Here is a 26,425-nt window from a genome sequence, read left to right as displayed (position 1 = left end):
TTATAGAATAGGAAGGTGGACGAGCATATGGGCCACCTGATGGTAAGTGGTCACCAAACGCCCTTAGACATTGGCATTGTAAGAAATGTCAAACATCGCTTATAGCCAATGCGCCACCAACCTTGGGAACTAAGATTTTATGTCCCTTGTGCCTGTAATTACACTGGCTCACTCACCTTTCAAACCGGAACACAACAATATCAAGTATTGCTGTTTTGCGGTAGAATATCTGATGAGTGGGTGGTACCTACCCAGACGAGCTTGCACAAAGCCCTACCACCAGTAAAAGGTTTTAAAAGGTAACGATAAAAACAGCAATTAACGGCTATACTAATCAACGTTGCTTAGCGGCTCTTTAGTTAAACAATTATTTCTCTCTTTCTGTCATTATTGATTTGACATTCGAAAGAAGAAGACAGCATTGTTTAACTAATCGACACTAAACAACTTTATAAGGAAGACCTGATAAGATTATTTAAAAAAAGGAAATTAATACAGTACATTTCCTTTTATAAAACCAATCCTTTGTTTTTACTTTTCCGTATTCGACATATTTCTGTAAATGGTTTCCTTTTTGACCCTTTAACCGCCCGACTTCATTGTTGGCGTGCCCCCAGCGCCCGGCACAGTGAATCGAAACACACAATACAATTTTCTAAAAATAATGTTAGTAATTCTTCTAACTTTGGACATTATTTTTAAGACTTCTAATTAAGAGGCTAAAGTGTATTAAACTGTAAACGATTACTTAGTTAACTATTTACCTAATGTAAACATATTTTTGATAGAATACAGCGTAATTAAATAAAAAAACTGATAAAACGATCAGTGTTATTTTGGTCGTAAATATACGACTCAGGCGAAATGGGCCCGAAAATATTTGTCGGATTAATTCGACCTAGGCGGTTAAAGGGTTAATTGACATTACTAACTGCGAGTTTGAGTCCAAAAAATGAACCGCAGTTTTATAACCATACAACAAAGATAGCAATACTGTATAAAAGAGATGGCAACACTAATAACCACTGTTTTACAACCACACATGTAAAAGAGATAGCAATAACTTTTTATCCTTGTCGAATTAATTACAGGTACCATTGATATTCGTTTTACATTGAATAAAAACGTAAAATATATTTAAATGTATTTTAATTTTAAAAAGTCTTATAAGCCACATATTGCCTGTACGGTATTCAAATGAGTCAACGCCGCAATGATTGGGCGTCAATTGACTGTCAACTCTTCAATAGAGTTTTAAAACGTATTCGCTTTACATTACATACAACTTTCCCGTTTTATCGCCCGGTCCCGTAATAAATACTGCCCTGTATATCATACAGTATCATACCCTCATATAACGGAATGTAATATACAATAAACCAAGGAAATGGTTTATGCAAATGTCGACCGATTTACATTGTCATTAATAAAAGTAAACTTCGACCCAATGTCACTGTAATACGGTCTATATTCGCTCGTTTGTAACTGGATAAAATAGCACTTTGTAGGTCAAAGGTCCGCTTGTACCGTCATATTAAAATTTACTCGAAAATCCATTATATATTGTGATTAAGCAACGTGAAATGATGGTATAGCGATCCTTTGGAGATAGATTTGAAAATAGTTTCGACTATATTATATATATATATTTCAAATTATATAATAAATACAATATTGTAATGCATATTATTAATAAAAAAAAATACTTAATCATATTTTTTAATATATATATATATGAACGATTAAAAAATATATCGTCTCAAATTTGTACGACCTGTTTTTAGTTACTATGTAATTAATGTATATTTATTATTATTATTATTATTATGTGGTACATTTTGATACGATTATAAATTTCACAGCCCAGTAGGTAACACATATAATAAGGTTAACTATTAATTAAAAATAATTAAGCAGATATAAGAACTATTTATATACTGAAACATAAATGTCATCGAAATAAGAGACAGAACACAAAACTTTTTTTTGTCATTCTATAATTAATAATACATACTTTCTAAGCTCTAACACCCCATTAGCCTTTATTGGCCAATAAATTACTTTTTATTGCTGTAACGCCTAACGGCCTTTGTTATAAACGTCGCTTAGCGGCTGTCCAGTTAAATACTCATTTTGCTCATTCTTTCATTACTGATTTGACATTTGAAAGAAAAAGACAGCATTGTTTCAACTTATCATCCACTAAGCAATTTTTATAAATAAGGTCATTATTGTTTATATGCAAAGAGATATACCAATAAGTGGGTTTTTTTTAATACGACATGACGAAATAATTTAAACTTTACCACAAAAAAAATGGTTAGTGCCGTATGTATATTGTATTTGCTAATAATTTGTTATTCCTGTAACCGTCATTGTGGGTACTACTAAACTCATTATCGTCCTAAAACTTTTCTTGTTTTCTGTTTAAAATTCACTTTATAATTCTAAACACAAAACGATTATAGTAAATTGACAATAATTATAGGAATTGGATGCTTGTAAAGGTCATTAGGTTTTATTGTATATAAATACTTTTCATAACTTTCGACTATTTAAATAAGTTTTTATATATATATATATATATATATATATATATATATATATATATATATATAATGTTAAGCATCGCTTACATTGCCAATGCGCCACCAACCTTGGGAACTAAGATATTATGTCCCTTGTGCCTGTAATACACACAACATTACAATAACAAGTACTGCTGTTTTGCGGTAGAATATCTGATGAGTGGATGGTTCCTAACCAGACGGACTTGCACAAAACCCTACCACCAGTAAGTATGTCTATGAATCGAATTGCAGATATGTTATCCTCTAAGAAATACGACAGGTTATATGATATCCTTTTTACAAGCTGTTATGTAACCAGTTAGAGAGCCTACCTAATCAGTATCACACAAGTATACTGAATTATTAAGCAATATTTAATAATTAAAAATGTAATACATCTTTTTCCTTAAAATTAAGCAGTGGTAATTTTTCTGTGTCCGGGGCGACAAATCTTGAAATACGCCACTGCTTGTTAGTATGTTTCGGACAAATCTTGAAAATGAACTTTTAAACAGTTCTGTCTTACTCATTTAGTGCCGGTGATAAGACAGTCTAATAAACTCGGATTTATTCGCATGGCATACTAGTACATACATTGAGTAATAGCTTATTTGTAGAAAGGTTTTTAATTTAATAACTTATTAATTATTATTTTGACGAGCCGGAGAACGAAGTGTTCTACCAACCACGCCAGTTGGTAGAACACTTGCCTTTCACGCCGAAGGTTGTGAGTTCGATTCCCACCCAGGACAGACATTTGTGTGCATGAACATGTCTGTTTGTCCTGAGTCTCGGTGTAATTATCTATATAAGTATGTATTTACAAAAAGAAAAGTAGTATATGTAGTATATCAGTTGTCTGGTTTCCATAGCACAAGCTTTGTACAAGCTTAATTTGGGATCAGATGGCCGTGTGTGAAAAATGTCCCCGGATATTATAAACCAAGATAGGAATAACAAGTTTTAATCCTGTAAAATGAGTTTGGAAGTTATGTGTCTCCTATTGCCACTGAAATCGCAAAAGGTTGTAAAAATTATGTTCCAATTTTAAACATAAAAAAGACATATCTATTATATTACTGGTATTACATAGCTTATCATCATCAAACGCTTCAAAATTTAAAATAGAGTGATCTTGTATATGTCAACGCCTTTATATGTGACATTGGCAGAATATTTTGCGCTTAACTAGCGTAGATACATGCCAGAAAAAGTGAAAAAAAAACCACGCGTTTTTATAACGGTAATACGATTGCAGAATTGTTATAAATTGGTTACCATAGTAACAGCGGAGAGAAATAATGTGTATTAAGAAAACACAAGGATATCAGTCATTATGTTTTCGTGTAAAGTTGTCAAAATTCGTACATACGACCATTTGCACTAACGGCTAGGTGTTCAATAAGGATTCAAAATATAAGGAATCCAGATACGCATTTATAGTTATTGAAAACTTTTATAATTTAGAAAAGCAGAATGTCTTAAACATTCACTCATGACCTTTTAAAGCATTCGATTTGTATATAATCATCAATTAACGTCTAAAACGTTCGATACATAAAACATTATTTAGTTTGTTGTAACATTTTCATCATCATCATATAATTAAGTGTGCAAATATTACCCTAACTTGATATAAATAACTGTAACGTATATAACGAAAAGCTTTAAATGCGCAATAATAAAAAATATTTTAATTTTATACTATACAATAATGTATGACTAAGTATTCGGACTATGTCACATAATTATTTGTACGTATGAAACAAAAAAATGTATGCGATTTAATTATTTTTTTTTTTTATATGTGGAAAGTAAAAAATGTGATCAACATAAAGATTTTGCTTTTATTTTTCTGGAATAAAAAATAAATAATTTTAAATGTGTTTAATATAAAATAGGTTTTATTTGAAAAGAGAATTACAATTATTTTAGATCTTATGTTCCTCCGTTTTGAAGCTAATCTGTTGTATTTAATTTCCAGCGAAATATGGAATATCAAAGATGTCTATAATTTAGTATTTTCCCGAAGAATTTCTGAGGAATTTTCATCGGTTTTGAATGTGTATTTGATAAATGTTTGTTCTTAAGTTCTTGTGGTAAGGTAACTTTTCGTTTTTTTTTTTTAATATAAGCGAGTCGACTTTTTCGTTTCTTACCTGAGTACAATAACCTGAGGTTAGGCTTATCTTAGTGTCTGTATATAAATACATGTAAGTTCGTAATTTGTTAGTGACTTTAATTAAATATGATTTCGCATATCGATGTTTTATTTACTTCACCTTTTCCAATTATATTATGTAGGTAATTGTTTAATTATATGGTCACACCTAAATGTAAAACTAAAAGACAACTTGCAAGTCAGGGTACAGTTTTGCACATACATACTTACGAAGTATTAGTAGTATTACAATGGGTGAAGAACCAGTGGTAAGAACGCGTGAATCGTAACCGATGATCGTGGGTTCAAACCCGGGCAAGCACCACTGAATTTTCATGTGTTTAATTTGTGATTATAATTCATCTCGTGCTTGACGGTGAAGGAAAACATCGTTAGGAAACCTGAGTGTCTAATTTCACTGAAATCCTGGCACATGTGTATTCCACCAAACCGCATTGGAGCAGCGTGGTGGAATAAGCTCCAAACCATCTCAAAAACGGAGAGGAGGCCTTAGCCCAGCAGTGGGTCATTCACAGGCTGTCACGGTCACAATGGGTACTAAAGGAAACTATGATTTTAAAAAGAAACGTGTAATAAAAATTTCGATAGTAAAACAAGTAAAAAGTAAATATGCTATTTTACATTAAATTATAAAATCTAGTAAAGTTTTCTAATGGGCCAAATGTTTTTTTCCTTTGATGCAAAAAATCCGCCACACTATCTTTAATGCAAATACACTTTAGAAACTGTCTGGAGACGGAATTGAGAGTTGCTAGTCGAGTTTCACTCTAGCAAGTCATTATATTAAAAACAGTATAACTTGCACAGACAAAGCAGACATTGTCAAACAAACAATATATTAATCGGTGGTATAAGTGCTATAGACATACTCTGTTATGACAAAAAACTTCCTAAGATCACACGAACACTATTTTACAAGTCATTGTTCTCAAACAGATAATTTTTAAAATATATATATTAATGTTACATCCATACAGAAACTTCAGCTTAACAAGATGACCTTTGCGAATTGTGTACTGCCCAACTACCCAACGACTTAAAATTTACAATTGTTTATTAAGTCTAGTTATCTCAATTATATGTCTATATTATGTATTAGTAAGAGTATTTAAAAAATTTCGACGTTTGTTGCTGCCATCGGACATGGGTGATTTTCTTTTTCCGTTTACAATTTTCTCAGTCCCCTCTACCACGATTTCTTGACTCGGTATTGCCATCAATAAAGTATCGAGACTGCAATTTTTATTGATATCTTGATTTTCATCTGAAGAAAAGTTTTTTTTCATTATAATCTTATTTATTTTTATAGAAAAGCTTTTATTAAATAATTTAAAAAAAAATCTGGGACAAGAATCGACTCTACGGTTAATATTAGAAAATCAAAATTTATTTATAAAAACGTACAAATAAAATACAAAATATTAGAATTTCCTGAACGCATTATGACAAAACTTTGAAATTGAAATAGCTTCAGCAATAATTAAAAGTATAAATAAAAAAATCAAAAAAGTCACACAAACTGTAAAACCTAAGCCTCAATAAGCCTCGCCTTTTAAATCATCTTAATATTCTAAAATTAACAATTTCATAGGTACAATTGTTAATATTTCCAATTATTAATTGTTACAAAGTTTTTAAAAGATTTGAAGTTACGAAATATCTTAATTGCATTAATAATAATAATTTAAACCTTATAAAAGATAATTTCTAAGGTTTAAATTATTAAATTCAATTACGTTTGTGTTATATAATGTTGCTAACCGGTGTCTTTCTGCTTCAACAAATGCTTTAAGCGGAATTCCTCCTGAGCTAACTTTTGTCGTCGCTTTCGTTCAGCGCGAACCTCCTCTTCCGTGAGTGCCTCCGATTTCACCTCCTGTCATTAATTAATTACAATCGATCACCAAGTTTCTGAGATCTTTCAATAATGTTATTGGTTTTTTAGATTAAATGTTCACAAATTTTTCTTTTTTTCATAGAAAGTCAGTTTAGTTGTACACACAAATTTCAATAGATTTATTTAAGAGAGTAAAAACATTCTTTGTAATGCCAATGCTCTTCTTTTGTAAATGCACTAATTATCTGGTCTAGTTATTACATCCCATGCTAGCTTGATGTATTATCAATTCATTGTTTTTTTTATGAGGTTTCACCTGATGAGTGTGGTTCTCTTTCTGATGTACTAAGCTACTAAATACTACTAATAAAAAATGTTCTTGTATAGTTTGAATAAATATAATGTAAATGTATAAAATTAACACCTGAAAGATTAAAATCCCAGCAATTAATTGTTTATGTGTAATTAAAAAATTGATTATAATGTATATTCATGTAAATGAGTATCTATTCAATTATTACATGAAACAAACAAAACCAAACAGCTACAATGAAACATCCCATCGTTTCAAATGTTTTATTTCACACAAAGTCTTACCTTAGTCTATAAACATTATACAATCTGCAATTCCAGTAATTTTACATTGTGACAAAAAAACATCACATTCAATAATTACAAATCTAATACAGAGAGATATCAACCTTAGAATGCAAAAAATGCAATAAATATTCTCATGACCTGTAGTAACTACACCACATGAATCGTACATTCAGTATAATAATCTATTCTATAGTATTATTAGAAGATTAAAACCGCAAGTTGAGTCGAGCCGAGTGTATAAGAATTATCAAAACTTTTGCCAACACGTGAATAACCATACTAGTCCACTAGTTTAGTTATTTTGCATACTAACTAAACAATACTACACAGACAGCATGATTCCTTCAGAATGAGATTTCTCGGCTCCTAAAGTGTCTCAGTGAACACAACTCAATATATGAAAGTCAACCTTTCTACTTAATACTCTGCAGAGTGGAACGATTGCAACCTAGGTCTGGACATTTTCGAGATTAAATCTAAATCTACACCTAGAGACATCCAAAAATTCGATATAAAATAGTGCACCCCTCTCGAGGAGAGACCGTCGATACTCACTCCCGCTCACGGCTTGGAGGCCGGCGGGCCCGGCGACGAAGTCTTGTGCGCGTCCTCCGGGAACTGCTTTTCGACCTGCTCCGCGACCCACCTCTTCACCTTCTGCTCCGTCCAGAAGCCGTCGTAGAAGATGGTCGGCTTGATCCAGCAGCCCTGCGGGGTCGGCGCGAAGTGGTCCTCGCGCGCCTTGCACTCGCGCCCCACCAGCACGTTGCGCGGCGGGAAGTTCAGGTTGACGTTGGCCGGTGCGCGCTCCAGCGGCTCGTACGCGAAGTGCCACGGGCCCGCCAGCTCGTAGTAGTTGGGGAACATCGGCGGGCCGGCCGGCGGCGCCAGGCGCGGCGGGGCGCCGAACAGCGGCGCGCACGGCACCGGCTGCAGCACGAAACTTACGTTGGAGCCGGGCCGGGGGGGCGCGGGGACGGGCGCGGCCGCGGGGGGCGGGGGCGGCGGCCGCGGCGCGTTGGCGGGCGGCGCGCGGTTGGCGGCCGGCGGCAGGTTGGCGGGCATCGGGTGCGCCTTGGCCACGGGCGGGATGCTGGCGCTCTTCACGGCCACGCAGGGCGGCGCGGGCTCCTTGCGCGCGCCGGCCTGGGGCGAGTTGCGCGGCTCGGCGAGCCTGTTGAGCGCGTTGGCGTTGCTCTCGCCGGGCGGCTCGGCGGGCTCCGGCCGGCGCGCGTCGAGCAGCTCGACGAGCTCGGTCGCGACGGTGCCGCCGAACGACAGCAGTGTCTCGCGGAGCGCGTTGGTGACGGCGCACTGTGTTACGAGTTTCGTTTGAGTAATAATTCATTATTATATTTAATAAATATAATAATAATAAATGAAATGTTTTTGGTAATGAACAAACCTTCCTGGCCCTGTGGATGGCGGCTCCTTTGTTTGGTGCTAGAGAGGTTGCATAGCCAATGTTTTCCCTGTGTATGTCGAGGGTCTTCACTTTGACCGACACAAATGCGACTACCCCGGCTGTGTATTTGCCATTTGACAACTCCACAAAGTCTGTCAAATTTTATAAGTTATTTTTTTATTGCATTAATAAAATTCAGTGTTATAACAATTAGAATTAAACAGAAAAATCTCATCGAACCTAAGTCCTGCTTAGTAACAGACCAGTTCCAGTTGTTGAAGCCCCACTGTGCATGGCCAAAATTAATAAGCTGTTGTCGCCTTTGCAATGGCTCCTCCTCTTCCAGGATTCCCTCCATAGGCACGTTGCTGCTGTCCGGCTGTTACAAAATAATAATAAAATAGGCAAATATTTACCTGTAGTTAGGCTATATCTATTGTGAGTAATTTCACTATTAAGGTCACTAAGTATATCCTTATTTGCTTTAAATATATGAAATGATCAAATAATTATTGAGTTTAAAATTCTTTAAATTGTCTTAGTACAAAGCTTAGAGGTTTAAAAGCTATTGGGACACTCGAATTGTTAATAACAATGAAAAAAAATCTAAGTCTCACATAGTGTCAGAATCTCAAATGGAATTTAAAATACCTAAGCATTGGTAATTTTTCTCATAAATGCAATATAAGCTTATTACGAAAGATTTAATTTGATTATGTTTACAACATATTATTAACCGCTTAAAGTAGAACAACACCTACTTCTTCTTTTATAACCTTAACAATATAAAAATCAACAAACACAAAGGCTTGTTAGTCAGAAAACCGAGCTGCTAATTCATTAACACACAAATAGAACAATAAAGAGTGTTCCCAAGTTGAGCCGTATGGGAATATCTTAGATCATGTGGTTACCTTCTATGATTAGAATCTACAATTACAAGAGATATGATATTGAAGCACTACAAGAGATCCATATCATATATGAATTACTTATGAACATGTTTAGCAACTGTCTTTTTCTTTCGAATGTCAAATCAATAATGACAGAAAGAGTGAAATTAGTGTTTTAAGCACCCACAGAGCATCGTTTTTTAAATAAGACCGTAAATTATTAATTAATATGCATTATTATTGTTCTTTAACATCAGAAACAGCAATCTTGCCAATATTTTGTTTCTTTAACCATCACTATATTATTATTATTAAGAAAATGCTGTTAAAGGTGTCCTAATTAAACCAAAACCGGTCATATGGTTATAGGTAAATAATAATTTATTAAACATTCTTGAGTAGTCTTCAATGTATAATTAAATTAAGAACATAAAGAGATAATACGTTTTAACGCAGAGCAATTTTTATTTTAAATATAATAATTTACCATTTTTATGCTGCAATTCGCAATAGGAAAGCCTTGTTTTCTCTGCATCCTTATGAACGAATAAAATAATAATAATATGCCGGATTGACTAATTACTTATAAGAAATATCTTTTCACTGTCACAAATATTTGCAAAGTATCAAAAAGATTACTTTAAGATTTCCCAGCTATATGAAAGTTTATATCTAAATTCTCTTTATTGATTCTAATTCGCAAAATATATTCAGCATTCCTAACAAAACAATTATTGGCATTTTGCGCGGAACTGGGAAATTCAACCTGACACTTCGTTTCAGGGTTTTCATTTTTTATTACATCTTCGTAATCAGGTTATTATCGATACCTCATTCTTATAGTCATTGTGACTTATATATAAGTAGTATGTTATTTTAAATTAAAAAAAAACATCATTGAATCTATAACTAAGCCATTGTATCATTAATTTATGTAAATTATAATTTTTTTGTTTTGTATATATTATATTTTCCGTAATTTAAGGGTTAAGCAATAAAACTTCTAGAGGGCAACATTGTTTGACTCAATATTTTAACGTCTTAAAACTTAAACATAGATATAAGATTAATGCAATTAAGCAATAATAATAACAAAACTAAAGTAAAAAAATTAAAGATTAAATAATTCAAATATTATTTTATAAACTATGAATAATAATTGTTATTGCACATATTTAAAAAACTTATGCTTTTAATAAGCTGTCAATGACATATATCGATTTACGGACAAATTGGTACCTACATGTTTTTTCATACGAAGTTTATGTACTCTTTTACTCTTTGGGTAAATTTTTTATATTACGGCAGGCGTTTTTAACCGGCTACATTAAAATATTTTTTTAATATATTCCAAAACAAAACCAAGGTTTTGTATTAACAAAATGTCCCGAACATTAGATATAGATGGAAGTGTATTAGAAGGGGTAATGTATTGCTATTGTAGATGCGGTAAGTAAAAAAATATATACTTAACTTAGTAATATTAAATATTTTTCACAGGGAGGCCAAATCCTACGCATATCAATATCATTGAGTGCTATTCTTGGTATTCCAGTGAGAGTAACCAATATTCGTGCAGGTCGTAGTAAGCCAGGATTAGCTGCACAACATTTAAAAGGTAAAATCTGATTTTCGTTTAAATAAATAGGTAAATTAAAATCAACTTAATTGGATATAGTCAATATAGTAAAATATATAATATTATAGAATAGATCAATTGTAATTGTTTTCAGGTATTCAATTAGTAGCCACAATGTGTCAAGCAAAGATGAAAGGTGCCAATATTGGGTCTACAGAAATTGAATTCACTCCTGGTAAACTCAGAGGAGGACACTATTTGGCCGATACACAGACAGCAGGGTTAGTATTTTCATTACACTGGACCCTCCTTATTTTAATTTTTTTGGCTACATACTTATCTAATAATCTTTAATGCATATTATGAACATATTTCATTTATATTAATTTTATGCTTAACATTTTTATATTGGGCTTTATAATTTAGGTTGTCTCCTAGAATTGATACAAGCATATATTTTTTTTAAAGTTATGCTATTGGTAAATTATCTTTTGTTTGAAAATCATAATATATATAAATATAAAGGCTATGCCTAATATAAGCAATTTACGCACATTGTTGTTATACCATATATGAAAAACGGATTACTGCAATAAGGCTTTTAAATATAAATCGACTAAAATAGAATATTTTGCCTAAAAGTTTGTATTATTGGTTTTCCTGTCAAGAAATTTCTAATAGCAATGTTGGAATCTGGTTTTCTGAGTGTTCACAACTGTGGATAACCAGATTCCAATAGTCAAGCTTACGAAGACACATTTATCTGGAACAACTGAAAGCAGTTTAAGATCAGGAATTATGCAAGTGCACTTATGGTTTCTTTCTAACTTGAGCACTATAATTTTTTTTTGTAGTTGGCTAGTCTCTCTTAGAAGTGGTTACCCTGACTAATATCAGTCCAGAAGTCATGATTATTATCAATTATTCTGGTTCTAGTTAAGTAATTTGTTTAAGCATAAAGTGATACCACTGCATATTGTACTTTATATTTTTTGATTTAAGTATAATGTTTTAATTGCATAGTTAATTTATTTATTAAGTATTTGTATTTATATTTTCAGATCAATAAGTTTGCTACTCCAGGTAGCTCTGCCATGTGCACTGTTTGCAGACTCTGGTGTAACATTAGATTTGAGGGGAGGCACCAATGCAGATATGGCACCACAAATAGATTACATGGAAAGAGTTTTCCGGAATATACTCAAACGATTTAATGCTGATTTCAACATGAATATACTACGGAGGGGGTGAGGTATAATATGTGAAGCTTCAGTAGCTTTACAGCAGAAGAATTAATCATTGCAAGATCCAAATAGATCATTGTTGTAATTGATGTAAAAAGTATAAATTTGTAGGCATTGTCTATATGCAAATATCTATAGCCTATTCCAACCACAAGAGGAATAAACCCAAATAAACAACTTTGTCACCGATATCAAATGACTTGATATCATTGGTCGAATAAATATCATAGATTATTCATCTTGAACAATCTATCATATTCACTATGGAAAAAATGGCATTTTCAATGTCCACAACGGTGTAATCGGAACTGCGAAAGTTAAATTTTTGTGGTTATAACTATTAAGTGAAATTGTGTTGAATTATAAATAAAGGTTAATCAAGAACTGTTTATAGTGCATAATTCAGCAGGACAATTAAATAATTGCATGCAATTTGTAAATGTACGGTTTGTTTACCTTTATTCCTACTTCGATTGGAATAGGGTATGGTGTTAATATTTAATGTGAGGACCAATATTCAGTACTGGTGGTTTATATAAGCTTTATAAAAATATAAAATGTAATTGCAAAGTCGTCTTAGATAATAGTAATTTATTATAAAAAGTATAAGTACTATCTTAAATCTATTTTGCAAATGCGAATCTCAGTAATATATTATCCACTCTTATTGCTATTTGGATAAAGGACATTTTGGAATGGACATCCGTTTGACGTCAAAAACCTGGTAATACCGTTAGCAACTAAATTATTTAGTTTTGCATAGTACTCATTTCTAGTATGATTAGTGATTGAGTTGTTAAATGGTGAAAGTGTAACAAACAAATAAACAAACTCACTTTTTGTATGCATTTGTAATAGGTAATGTTGATTGTTACAACACATTTTAACTGCCGAGTACCTCTCACTCAAATGGTCCTTTTTTTTTTAACGCTGGAAAAACGTCTTACGCTTTTCCCCCATGGGAACAGGGGGAGGGTATGGTGGGCTCGCCGGTGTCCAAGGCGCCGAGTGCGCCCCGAACATCGGAATACCCACTAAAAAACCAGCGGTACCCTTTCCGTCCTAACGAGGAGCGCCACGGGATCGCTTTCGCAAGCTACCGCGACGCTCCGACGCGACTCAAATAGTCCTACCTTAAGAGCATTTGTAATAGATAATATATTTGATTGTTTATAAATAGGAATATGTTTTATTGCTATTTAATGCTATAAGAAGCTATAAAAGTATTATTGCTGAATTTAGTTTTTTATTGATTACATAACGAGAAAATGTAATGTTACTATATACAATACAATAATGTATCAGTTAAGTGTGCATGCTTTTGAAAGTTTTTAGGTTTTCCTGTCAAGAAATTCCTAATAGCAGTGACTGTTGGAATCCGGTTGTTTGCAGTGTTCACACCTGCAGATAACCAGATTCCAAGAGTCAAGGTTAGGAAGGCATATTAAGCTGGAACAATGGATGGATGCTATTATCAAAACCCTTCTGGATGGCTACGATTGAATAAGCGGGAATGGGGGAGCCTTGAATTTTTGGAATATCCATATTATATATACATACATAAAGAAATGCAAGCACTGTTTATTTTCTGTCCCTGGCTTCAATCGTCTTGAAGATAAGCCAGGCCGTATATATAAATTTACGATATAATAAGTCTTGATATAAATTTACGAATGCATTATAATAATATTCCTGAATGTAAGTGTTGCAAGAAAAACTCCAGGAATTAAACAATTGTTTTACATTACAGATATTTCCCAAAGGGCGGTGGACACGTACGTGTGAAAATCAATCCAGTCCGAAATATAAGCGGTGTTTGTCTGACAGAAAGAGGTCACATTCTGGAGATTACGGGGACCAGTTTCGTTGCTGGAACTTTACCTATCAAGGTATGCGTATATTTTTTTTTATAGAATAGGAAGGCGGACGAGCATATGGACCACCTGATGGTAAGTGATCACCAACGCCCTTAGACATTGGCATTGTTAGAAATGTCAACCATCGCTTACATATCCAATGCGCCACCAACCTTGGGAACTAAGATTTTATGTCCCTTGTGCCTGTAATTACACTGGCTCACTCACCCTTCAAACCGGAACACAACAATACCAAGTACTGCTGTTTTGCGGTAAAATATCTGATGAGTGGGTGGTACCTGCCCAGACGAGCTTGCACAAAGCCCTACCACCAGTAATATATAGTAGTATGTTTGATTATTGTTGTTTTTTTTTAATTATCAGCATTTAATACATATTAATAGGTTGCTAATCAATTGATTTTTATATATATATATATATTTTAAAACTACATTCGAATAATTCTTTCACTAACCTTAGATTTACATATTCCATGCGACTTGCTAATTAACTCCTATATGCACTACAAACAATTCTAAACTTATACTTGTTCTTTATTTATTATATACGCTTCTTCGTTTGTGTTTATTTGTTCCACTTACTTATATTCAATTTACTTAAAAGTTCCGATAAAAACTTTGCCGATATTCAAGACACCATTTTTACGCTATTCCTTAATGAATACTATAGTTTATTGAAGATCTCGACCGATGATATTGCGTCAATTTAATGGCAGAGTTTTTGTTTGTCTATGCTCCTGTGGTTGTCATAGGCTGTAATTTCTGGCATAGTATCATGAAGTGAGGGATCATGTGAGTCGTCTTCTTTCTAAAATGTTTAGGATTTAGTAAGTTATAAGCCGAGTGGTTAGAACGCGTGAATCTTAACCGATGATCGTGGGTTCAAACCCGGGCAAGCACCACTGAATCTTCATGTGCTTAATTTGTGTTTATAATTCATCTCGGTCTTAACGGTGAATGAAAACATCGTGGAAACGCGCATGTGTCTAATTTCATTGAAATTATGCCACAAGTGTATTCTACCAATCCGCGTTGGAGCAGCGTGATGGAATAAGCCTCACGCCTTCTCCTCAAAAGGGAGAGGAAGCCTTAGCCCAGCAGTGGGGTATTAACAGGCTATTACTGTATCATGAAGTTAATGTTGGAATAAAATATATATTCTGACATAATACCATAATAATAATAATTTAAAGTGCCGTATCGGGTGTTAGATAATTTTATACAAAATTTACAATAAAAATGTTAACTTTCATATTTTATTTTTGATATTCACAATTCTATAGCTCGCGTATTTGATGGCGGACGGAGCGAAGCGAGAACTCACCTCGGAACACAATGTTAACATACACAGTTACAAGGAGGACAGACACATGGCGCCGGATAACTGCAATGGGATTATGTAAGTCATCCTCTTTATAAAATGTTCAGTGTTTACTTGTAAAGGCGGTTCGAATGCAGCTAGCACTTAATCATGTGTTCGATAGTCTCACTGCGGGACGAAATAAGTCACTAATTGATTCGGACGTACACGTATAATTCGTATCACAATACAGCCAGGAGGACACTAACAAACATATAAAGTCAATCACGGTAACCAGAATAGAATATTCGGAATCGCATTAACATAAGTTTACATAGACGAGAACGTAATTATTTTTACGCTACCGAAATATATCACTAGTGGAGGGTAATGCCAGTACAAAATCACTGCCCGCTGCGACGATCGTGGACGGCGCGTAGGCACAAGCCATCGGTTCTTTTTAACCACGCCGTCCATTCGGGTTTGCGTCGTAATTAATATTAATTATTTTAAATATATACTTTTTTTTTTATCGTATGTGTGTGTGTGTTCTCCGCGAGTGTTATCGTTTAGGATTTGAGTCGTGTATTACTTGTAAGTGTAACATTAGTTTGTTTTCCTGAAAAAGTTAATAAATAAAGAAAATCAAATTTATTGGTGGTAGGGCTTTGTGCTGGGTGGGTACCATCCACTCATCAGATATTCTACCGTAAAACAGCAGTACTTGTTATTGTAATGTTGTGTGTATTACAGGCACAAGGGACATAACATTTTAGTTCCCAAGGTCGGTGGCGCATTGGTGATGTAAGCGATGGTTAACATTTCTTACTTCTTAATATGAACAAAAATAAAATAAAATTGCGCGTTAGTGTCAGACCGCTTACTCATTTTAGTCAGCAGACAATATGCCGCACCGGTCGACTCTGGTGTTGTGATATTAGAAAAAATTTGCTCGATGTTGTGGTTTTTACCCTTTTTATATTTGATTTTGAATATTAGGGTTTTTACCCTATCATAAAAATGTTATTGTATTTTAAAATGCACATTCTAGTGCCTACTACTCCTCCAACATCGAGCAAATTCTTTCAAATGTGCTAAAAATATGTGTAAAAATGACACATTGTATAAACGCGTGTGCGTGCGCGCAGCCTGTCGTGCTCGTCGTCGTCGGGCTGCGCGCTGGGCGCCGCCGCGCTGGGCCGGCGCGGCACGGACGCCGCCGACGTGGGCCGCGCCGCCGCGCACGCGCTGCGCACCACGCTGCGCACCGGCGCCTGCCTCGACCCGCACGCGCAGGTACGCCCGTGACACTACCCGTGACGCATGAGCACTTCCAAATGGACATCTGACACCGAAACGTACAATCTGAGCGCGAGGCAGTGCTCCCGTCAAGATTCGCACAGCTTTCCTTGACATCTTTATTTTAAATGAACGTCGCAACTTATCGTCGTTACAGGACCAGGTGATATTGTACATGGCGCTGGCGGAGGGGCGCTCCTGTGTGCGTGCCGGTGAGGTCACCCTGCACACACGCACAGCCATCTATATCTGCGAGACGATCGCAAAGGTAAAAATCACTATAAGCACACGTTAATCGCATCTGCACGTGTGCATACAGCGCGAAACGTGCGTGTGAGCAATCGCACGTTTCACTTAAGTGATAATTTAATTATTGATAACAATGGGCGCTTTGTGGTTAATGTTTAAAACAATAAATTTTATATCGCTTGTGATACGCAACCACTTATTTTGTACAAAAAATAATCGTTTGATAGTAGTAGATAATTCAGACGTGTATAAGATGTTTTCTCTATTTATCGCTACTCTATATTTATAACCTCATTTAAGTGAATATTTATTTTTGTTGTGATTTTTTTTAGTTTCTGTTAAACGGGTAAATCAATGTTATTACAGGAACTAAAAAATAACATCTTATATCCCGGTGGTGGCGGTCGTTTGACGTTTATACTCCTTGTAATGTAAGGCAGGCGTAGGGCCCTCCCTAAGCAACGCTCTGTACTCAATAAACTAGTAAAATGCATTTTTCGATTGGCTGTAACCATCCAATCAGATCAGATATTCTACTGCAAAACAGCAATACTTGGAATTGTTGTTCCAGTTTGAAGGCGAGTGAGCCAGTGTAATTACAGTCACAAGGGACATAACATCTTAGTTCCCAAGGTTAGTGGCGCATTGGTGACGGTTAACATTTCTTACAATACCAATGTCTATGGGCGTTGGTGACCACTTACCATCAGGTGGCCCATATGCTCGTCCGCCTTCCTATTCTATAAAAAAAAATCCAAGTATTCCATGACTTGTCTGTTTCTTAATTTTTGTGTATATTATTTTCCTTTCAGGTAAAATTTAACATCCAACAGGAAGGCGAACAGAATTTAATCGAATGCACCGGACTAGGATTCCTTAATAAATTCATTTTAGGCGACTAAGGCAACACAACAAATAAGGCATTTGTAACTTAATAGCAGTTATTGGTGTGTAATGAAACCGTATCCACATTTTGATTAAAAAATACGTATTCCCGTAAGAATCATATCAAGTATCGACGCAGCACATTTAAAACCTTACAGAGTTGGGCGTAATCAACTACTTACCTTGTAATCAGACCCTTGATTACATTTAATGATTACACATAACCAGTAATTAAGATTACAAATATATATGATTGCATTATATATGAATTTAACTTTTCTCCTCGCTTTAATATTTTCGATTGTGCCATTGCATCTAATGCAAATTTTATAAAAAGTTTTGATAATAATACAGTTTGAGTACTTTTCTGAAAAAACGATGGAATTACTTATATTCATCATGATATAGTTGATTCCATTACAATTATATAAAGTAATTCTTCGTCGGGGATTAAAAATTAATCAGCATTAATCTGATTACATTTGCTCAAGTATATCCTTACAATTCGCACTATACGCTTGTATGTTGTGAAATTTTTTTATTGATTCCAGATTAAATACTAAGTGAAAAATTCCGATTTAAATAAACGTGTCACTTTAATGTAATAGGAGGAGTTGTTAAGGAGATTAATTATAATTAATGCCAAAAATGTGTGTCGATAAATCAGTAAACTTATATAATCTGTAAAATGTATGATGACGTTACTATTAGCAAGTGTATATCTCTATTGTGTAATTGTACAAAATGTTTTTTTTTTTTTTTGCTGAATAAATTTCAGTCGTACCAACTGCTTTTGTTAAGTTTATGAAATTATTTATTTAAGTATTAATTTAAATAGTAACAGTCCAGTATAGCAGACGAAATATATATCGTAATTAATTAAGAAAAAAAATATATTTATAATTATTTCAGTCAGACTGAGTTTTTTATATATTAATAGATAATTTTGTATTTTTGTTTCCATGTAAAATAAACACTATGAAATACATTCCGTTTTTTTTTAATATCTCGGAGATAGTGACGTCGTCTTCGTCTCAGGAACAATGCTCGACTTATTATGAAACCACTTGATTAACAAATGTCGCGACGGGATTAGTTCCGTGTAAACAAATAATGTGAACTTGTACTTTTCTAACGCCTAAATATATTATATTACCTATATTAGCGAAATCAAGAAATGTAAAGGTACGTACGTAGCATGAAATGTATCGTTCTGCCTTTCATTGCATTTTCGCTGCAATTATTATTATTACGAACCTCCACAGTAAGAGCGGTCTGTACGCACCTTTATATTTTTTTAATTTCACTAATATATTATTTTTTGAGTTAGTGATCTTATAAAAATGTATGTTTACATACTAAATGATAGTGTCAAAAGCAAATGCACAATACGGAACTTTTGTGCGGAAATTATAAATGATATCTTGACGTCAAGATGACCGACCATTTTGAAATTTAATTTTTTCTGTTAATGATTTAGGTACTAAATATTTAAACAAAGGTACTAAATGGTGGTAGTATTATAAAGCTAATCTGACATTTTGTGCAGTCATTCTGCACGCTAATTTTTTATGATGCAACGTTTAAAAAAACGGCGCCAAATTTCGCATTTAGTATGTATGAATAAATAAAACACTTTTGTCGACATATTTATTTGTTTTATCCCAACATTTGCGTTGTCTACATTAATTAATTCGGTACACAATTCCTAGTTACAACCATACAAAAACGAAGTATGATGCCACAATAGCAGACGTATTACGGCAAACCCACATATTATAAAATACTTTATTTTAATTGTCTATTGCTAATGGAAATTGCAAAAAAAAGCAAAGACAATATATGAAAGAAATGCTTAGTTATTTAAAAACTAGTTATTAGTATTGACAAAATTGTAATGGTGTTAACAGTAAATAAAAAAAACGGTAATTGCATATCTATGAATGAATAGATTTTGATTGCAAACAGTACGGTAGATAAAAGACCCACCTAACATTTTAAGTGCCCGTTATATAATTTCGAAATACTTATCTTAAGCCAAATGAAAATGCTGTTAATTAATAAAAATATACATTCTTATTTATAAACATTTTTGTCTGTTTTTAGTTCGCTCATTTCTCTCACTGATTTGACATTCGAAAGAGATAAACAGCATTTTTCAAAGTAATCAACCTTGAATACCATTTATAGGTAAGCTGTTAGATCTATTTTGCATATGTTTTGCGACGTACTATCCAAGATTTATTAGAAAATTTTTGAACTTTTGAGTTTGAAAAAATTGTGACAAATTGAGTTATGAACATAAAGCGGTTAATCCGATAATTTTTTCTTAAGAGTAGAGTTATTTATAATACCACGCTTTAATTTCACACGCGGTATAATAGATCTATAATTTTTTACGACAATATTTTGTAAATTGGTAACATTAAATACAAAAATATTTTAAAATGATTGTTTTAAAGAGGAAAATAAACTTATTTATCTAACACTCACATCAGTCACACAATATATTCATATAATGATTCAATTTTAAACATTTTCATGTGAGGTATAACCAAAAAGTATTTTATGTACATCATTTAAAGATGTTAATGAACATTTAAAGTTTAAAAAAAAAATTACAAATATAAAAATTACACAATTTAGCCTTACTCATCAATATATTATGCAATTTTAAATAAATAATGGAAGATTATACAAGGAAGTCACATTAATAAAAAACAAATTATTATTTTCTGTTCTAGTTGGAGTTCCTTCACATATCAGCCATGGTTCCCTCACCATCGTCATGGAGATAAAAATATTTTTCTGTAATGTTATCTAATTCACAATGTGCCGCTCATTTGTGCTTCGAATTTAGCGGGATGACGGTCTAGTCTGATTTCTTTGTTTTACTGCTGTCAACGGGGGATTCAACAATCGCTGGTTGATCTTCATAGCTGAGGACAAATTATCATATTTATTATTTGCGTAACTTACATACATATAAATATTTATTAGTAATTTTATAACAGATTTACATCATAATATTATATATTTTTATTTTCAAAATTTTTACATGTATAATAGTGACAAAATAATTACGATTGCGATTAATTATGATTTTCAATGCTTTCAATATTCAAAAGAAGCAACATAATAAACACCCTTCTAAAAGATAAGCTTTCCTTGATATTTATTACTAATTCCTCATCAAATATCATTCAATTAATTTTATGAAATTAATATTATGCATTCTTATCGATAATAGTATGTTTTATTAAAAAAAAAAAACAGAAATTGACGATTATGAAGGTAACAAATACGTTTAAGTTAAGGTTTACAATTAAAAAATAAGTTTACTCACTTAAATAAGGCATTTATGTCTCCTCGAAGTAGAGCAAGAGTCAAAGGTGTTCCAAGACAAGCGGGCACCAGGTACAACAGAGCGGGTTGCGCATGTTTGAATATGTGCATCACAAGGATGGTGGCCAGCAGTCCCAGGATGTAAGCAGAGAAGGTGGCTCTGAAGTAGAACTCTGAACCACGTTTCAAACTTTTGTCGAATCTTAGCAGGAGAGCAATGAAGATGCCAGGTACTACAATGTCTCCAAGTCCAAGCATAGCAAAGTTACTAGCATTGAGACCATTTACCAGCAAGTCTTGAGGGAACACCACTGTGGATAGATAACATTTGTTAATAAACTAGTTTGTACCAGTAGAACTATCAGTTAGAAAAATATTTAATTACTTTTTCGATTGGACATAGTACACTAGATAGTAAAAAGATAAAAAATTATGAAATCTAATTAAAAATGTTTTTTTTTTTTCATTGGTATACTATATTAATGTTCATGTTTACTGCATTTGACATTGGCATTCACAAAATGAAACATGATTATATATTTAGCTTCACGTTATAGCTTTAATGGATCAATTACTTAATGGTGGTAGGGCTTTGTTTTCTGTTTGGGTAGGTACTGCCCACTCATCAGATATTCTACCGCAAAACAGCAGTACTTGGTATTGTTGCGTTTGAAGGTTTAAAGGATAAATGAGCCAGTGTAATTACAGGCACAAGGGACACAACATCTTAGTTCCCAAGGTTGGTGGCGCATTGGCGATGTAAAGAATGGTTAAAATTTCTTACAATGCCAGTGTCTATGGGCGTTGGTGACCACTTACCATCCATCCGCCAACCTATATATATATATATAAAACTTTTGTTTTTATATAATGTATGTCTTTGTTTTAGTATATATTAAATAAAACCTTTACAGATATATTATCTAAATAATAATGAAAAGCGCACTATAGAAAATAAATCCAAAATTAAAAAAAAGAATTCGAGAACGGGAAAATATTTCATATATTACACATAATGTATATATTTCTAAATATAACAAAAATAGTCTTACATTTAATAGGCGCTTCAAATGACTTAGCAACGGTGACCATGACGTTAGTGCCGAAGACCCAGAATATGTCGTAAAGGAAGAGTCCACAGAGCAGGATGCATCCCGTCACTACGTTGTTGAGGTGCAGCAGCTCCACACCGTTGATGGCAAACGCGATACCGAACAGGTTGTTGGCGATCCAGTGCTGAAATATATTACGATCATGACTGAGCTATGTAATTGCTTGAAAATTGATATATTAAAATATATCACATAAATTTAACTATTTAATAAAATTTAAGCAGATTTTATTATGTTATAAATATAATCTGATGATATTTTTTCTCTTTTTAACATTTCAAATTCCCTATGACTTACTTTTAGTAAAGTAGTAGACTTATTGTATTTCATTCTACTTTTTTTTTATAAATAAAATAGGAGTTTGGAATACAGGCAAGCAATAAGATTCCATGTCCTTAATTTGTGCTTTAACCTTGTGCTCCTGGATAAAGTTGTACAAAAGGAAACCTGTATGTGTTGTATAAAATTCTGTGTGTGTGTGAGTTCACCAAACCCGCCTTGGAATTTCTAAAACTCACCTTCTTGAGAAGATACCAAGCTCCGAGACACAGAGATATAACAAGACAGATGACGTCGTACGAGGTAAACTTGTAGTTGACAATGTCTGAGCGGGCGTCACGTTCCCCACGCGTGAATAAGATGTGGTACGGTAAGTTGGGAACTGATGCTGGCACAATCAACGATATTATTGGGCTGAAAAGTACAACAATATATTATTTTCTACAAGTCTTTACTCTTCTTTAAACAAAGAAATTTTATTTTCCATTATTTAAACATTAGCAGTTTGACTTATAAATGTTGCTTATAATAATAATAATCATTTATTTTAGATTATAAAATCCCTACAAACAATTTACATAGATTAAGGTAATGGATATAAATAAGATATTTAAACAATCACTTATAAACAACGTTTATAAGTAAGAACGAAAGTTATAAATGGTTCGAAAGTTTTCAAGAAAAACAGACCAGAAACTCAGTGGTTACTACTTTAAACGTGAATTAATTAATACCACAGGGTTGGTAAAGTAATTGTCAATGGAATTCATTTTTATTTATTTACAGTAACAGCCTGTTAATGTCCCACTGCTGGGCTAAGGCCTCCGCTTCCTTTTAAGAAGGTTTGGAGATTATTCCACCACGCTGCTCCAATGCGGGTTGGTAGAATACACACGTGGCATAATTTCAATGAAATTAGAAACATGCAGGTTTCCTCACGATGTTTTCCTTCACCGTCAAGCACGAGATAAATTATAATCACAAAATAAGCACATGAAAATTCAGTGGTGCTTGCCCGGGTTTGAACCCACGATCGTCGGTTAAGGTCTCTGAACATCGCGTATCTGGATACAGTCACATGGTACATAGTACATACACTAATACAATAAATAGAAATAAAATAATTAATGGTATCCTAGCTTCTCGTCGACCTCAAATAATCAAATTATTCACAGATATTTATTTAAAAAAATAAATATACCGCAATTTGATACGAGTGTTACTTAATAAAACTAATATTAAATATTAATTAACTGCGTTCAGCATTACGAATTAAATAGTTAAAAAAGGACAATGTTTTTAGTTAATTTCTAAATAACATCATAAAATTCTGGCAAGTAATTTTGAGCTCCGTCGCTGATGCGTGACGGACGGACGGAGTGGCATCGAGGGATCTATTGGTCGTTTATACACGTTTATTATTATTATTATTCATTGCGTTATTCATTTTTTGCAGCATATTATTTAATTTTAAAGATTATATAATTAGAAAAAATATATATATAGAATAAAATTAGATTTTTTTAAAATTTTTAACCAATAAAAGGATCTCATACTATATACGTGTATACCAAATTATTTACAGTAAGAAAAATTAATTAAAGAAATCATTAATTAATTCTAACATACCAGGCTATGTGATTGATTATTATCAAAGTGTACTTAATCTTAGGACATTTTTGGGTTCTTATTATAATTATATTTGTGCTCTATGTAAGCAGCTTGAAAAAGATATAATTATGGTTATAGAATAAATTTATAAAGATTTGAATAATTAAGATTGATATTACAATTAAACAAAAAATAACACAATGTAAATATAACTAATTATAAAAGTCACACAATGTATGTAAATGTATATGTAGGTTTGTAACTTTATATAATGTATATACTGTATGAAATTACATTATTTCTTGTCTTACTAATGTATTTCATAGCCACATAATTTTCCTTTAGAGTCAAATTAAAAACAATGCACTATGTCAAAACATTTGTTGTTTACAAAAGCTTGTTTCCTTTCTAAATAAAAATATTATTATAACTATAAAAAACTCTGGTTCTCTGAAAAATGATTTATAATTCTAATCTGATTGGATTTTGATTTAAAAATAAAGTAATAGTAATTTGAATATTGTAATAGTCTTATATGTTTGTGTTCAAATTTTACCGAAGCTGTTTCTATAGTTAAATATATTATTTCCCAAATTTTGTTATAAAAATAATTGTATTTTTTTTCTGTCAGTCTTAGGTTTTTTTAAATAAGTACACCAACTATACACACCTTAAGAGATGGCTCAGTGCCAGAACACCAAGAAAGAAGAAATATCCAGTAAGAAGAAGATTGATGTACTCCTTAGAGAAGAATTGGAAAAAAATATAGAGAGCAAACAGAGCGCAGGATGCAATCAGCGGGAACATCAGGGCATCCTTGTTTGACATAGTTTCCGGCCTCTCCCCAGATTCCTGAAATTAAATTATCTTTCTTTATTTTCCATAAATAGTGTTAATCACAAAACTATATATAAACAAAAATATAAATACAACTAGGGGTCAATAATCACTACATTTAAGGTAAGTTTATCTACTGAACTGTGTAGTTTTATACTATTGAGGCCTACAAGACTGCCATAGAGAAAATTAATTTATAATGATTGCAATGTAATCCTCATCTAAAACTAAAAGTCTTTAATTAAATGATGTAAAGTTCTGAATATTAATATTAAATTTTATTTATGTAAGTACATCATGTTTTTTTTATATATTACTTTACAAGTTTCCACCCTAGTAACATTATTTCATTTAAATATGTCAAGTTTTTGTTGTTACTGTTAGGTATTTCTATTGTTTATCAATAATTGCATCACCTTTTGAAGTTTATTTACTCTTTGATCATAATATTAATCATAATAGTAATGGACAGTTTAATTATATATATTTATAAAGTTATTTGTAATGATAAAAAATTGGTATCAGTCATTTTCTTAATATATAAGTAGATATTAACTTTAAGGCTGAGTTTAAGAAAATATTATAGTGTTACTTTGAATATATGATTAAGGAGAGATAAAAATGACGTTCAAGTAAAAAAAAAAATCATTAATTGTATGTAACAATATTCTGTTGTTGAACTCGCGAACAAAATATGCCACGGTGACATTACGTGCACAAATCTGATTGGAAGCACCGATTATAAAATTCAAACATAAAAAATAGTTGTTATTATGAGTTGAATAGATTTACTTACTTTCTGTTCCTTTAAATATTTCACAGAACGGAAGGCACCAAAGAATATGGGTAAAATAGCCATTATCACTAAACTTAAGTAGGCAATCGCGACTCCTTCAATACTCGATGTAGGCTTATCAGTAACATTTTGTACAGTTTCTCGCACACTTTCTTCAATATTTATAGGAAGTTCAGTTACTGATTCTGCCATTTTATTTAATTTTATTGAAAAATATGTGCTACCTAGCTCCTCTCCCGTCGAATAAGATTTGACAGAAAATTGACAAGTGTACACTTGTACAGTTAGAATTAATAAGTTGGCAGTCCTCAGATACGAATGATACGATCCACAGACGAGATTTTTTTTGTTCTATGGCCACAACATAATATAAGCACATAGACAGAGAAACTATAAGCATTATTAAATGCTTGCCAACTATTATACTTTTAACAATTTGGTTACTATATTCTATATTCTTACTTTGATTAATTTATACACGACATAAATTAATTTATAAACATAAATTAAAAGTGCATTTATAAAA

At 32.9% G+C, this 26,425-nt stretch overlaps 3 protein-coding genes across 5 annotated transcripts; 1 reads left to right on the top strand and 2 right to left on the bottom strand.

The window, feature by feature from the left end:
* Positions 1-5,332: 5,332 nt before the first annotated feature.
* Positions 5,333-10,228, bottom strand: LOC126775174 (DNA repair protein RAD52 homolog). 3 transcript variants are annotated; one of them, XM_050496977.1, is made up of 6 exons: positions 9,975-10,228; positions 8,835-8,973; positions 8,595-8,746; positions 8,138-8,503; positions 6,514-6,628; positions 5,333-6,016 (listed from the first exon to the last, which is right to left on the bottom strand). In XM_050496977.1, exons 1-6 carry the CDS (start codon positions 10,020-10,022, stop codon positions 5,841-5,843), a joined length of 996 nt encoding a protein of 331 aa, XP_050352934.1. In that variant the 5' UTR covers positions 10,023-10,228; the 3' UTR covers positions 5,333-5,840. The 3 variants fall into 3 exon arrangements, with proteins under 3 accessions (XP_050352934.1, XP_050352935.1, XP_050352933.1); XM_050496978.1 differs by having other exon boundaries at positions 6,514-6,625; XM_050496976.1 differs by lacking the exons at positions 5,333-6,016; positions 6,514-6,628 and having other exon boundaries at positions 7,152-8,503.
* Positions 10,229-10,759: 531 nt separating this feature from the next.
* On the top strand, positions 10,760-18,834 carry LOC126775175 (RNA 3'-terminal phosphate cyclase). The gene is made up of 9 exons (XM_050496979.1): positions 10,760-10,911; positions 10,988-11,105; positions 11,221-11,347; positions 12,128-12,313; positions 14,061-14,199; positions 15,470-15,585; positions 16,635-16,782; positions 16,943-17,053; positions 17,847-18,834. The coding sequence occupies exons 1-9, from the start codon at positions 10,870-10,872 to the stop codon at positions 17,934-17,936; spliced, it is 1,077 nt and encodes a 358-aa protein (XP_050352936.1). The 5' UTR covers positions 10,760-10,869; the 3' UTR covers positions 17,937-18,834.
* Positions 18,835-19,555: 721 nt separating this feature from the next.
* On the bottom strand, positions 19,556-26,167 carry LOC126775173 (minor histocompatibility antigen H13). Its single transcript, XM_050496974.1, has 6 exons — positions 25,900-26,167; positions 24,937-25,118; positions 22,895-23,069; positions 22,317-22,500; positions 21,266-21,575; positions 19,556-20,858 (listed from the first exon to the last, which is right to left on the bottom strand). Exons 1-6 carry the CDS (start codon positions 26,089-26,091, stop codon positions 20,792-20,794), a joined length of 1,110 nt encoding a protein of 369 aa, XP_050352931.1. The 5' UTR covers positions 26,092-26,167; the 3' UTR covers positions 19,556-20,791.
* Between the last annotated feature and the right edge of the window lie 258 nt (positions 26,168-26,425).

Source organism: Nymphalis io, chromosome 17 (genome assembly GCF_905147045.1).
Source record: "Nymphalis io chromosome 17, ilAglIoxx1.1, whole genome shotgun sequence".
Lineage (NCBI taxonomy): Eukaryota > Metazoa > Arthropoda > Insecta > Lepidoptera > Nymphalidae > Nymphalis > Nymphalis io.
This window is presented reverse-complemented; position numbering and strand designations above follow the sequence as displayed.

Coding starts and splice junctions, on each gene's coding strand:
- LOC126775174 (XM_050496976.1), bottom strand. CDS start 10,022: ATGCAGAGAAAACAAGGCTTTCCTATTGCGAATTGCAGCATAAAAATG. Junction 8,974..9,974: donor CGAATTGCAGCATAAAAATG/GTAAATTATTAT, acceptor ATTTTGTAACAG/CCGGACAGCAGCAACGTGCC. Junction 8,504..8,594: donor CCATCCACAGGGCCAGGAAG/GTTTGTTCATTA, acceptor CTCGTAACACAG/TGCGCCGTCACCAACGCGCT.
- LOC126775173 (XM_050496974.1), bottom strand. CDS start 26,091: ATGGCAGAATCAGTAACTGAACTTCCTATAAATATTGAAGAAAGTGTG. Junction 21,576..22,316: donor ATTTGAAGCGCCTATTAAAT/GTAAGACTATTT, acceptor ATCTATCCACAG/TGGTGTTCCCTCAAGACTTG. Junction 20,859..21,265: donor GACATAAATGCCTTATTTAA/GTGAGTAAACTT, acceptor ATTTGTCCTCAG/CTATGAAGATCAACCAGCGA.
- LOC126775175 (XM_050496979.1), top strand. CDS start 10,870: ATGTCCCGAACATTAGATATAGATGGAAGTGTATTAGAAGGG. Junction 12,314..14,060: donor ATGAATATACTACGGAGGGG/GTGAGGTATAAT, acceptor TTTACATTACAG/ATATTTCCCAAAGGGCGGTG. Junction 17,054..17,846: donor TCTGCGAGACGATCGCAAAG/GTAAAAATCACT, acceptor TTTTCCTTTCAG/GTAAAATTTAACATCCAACA.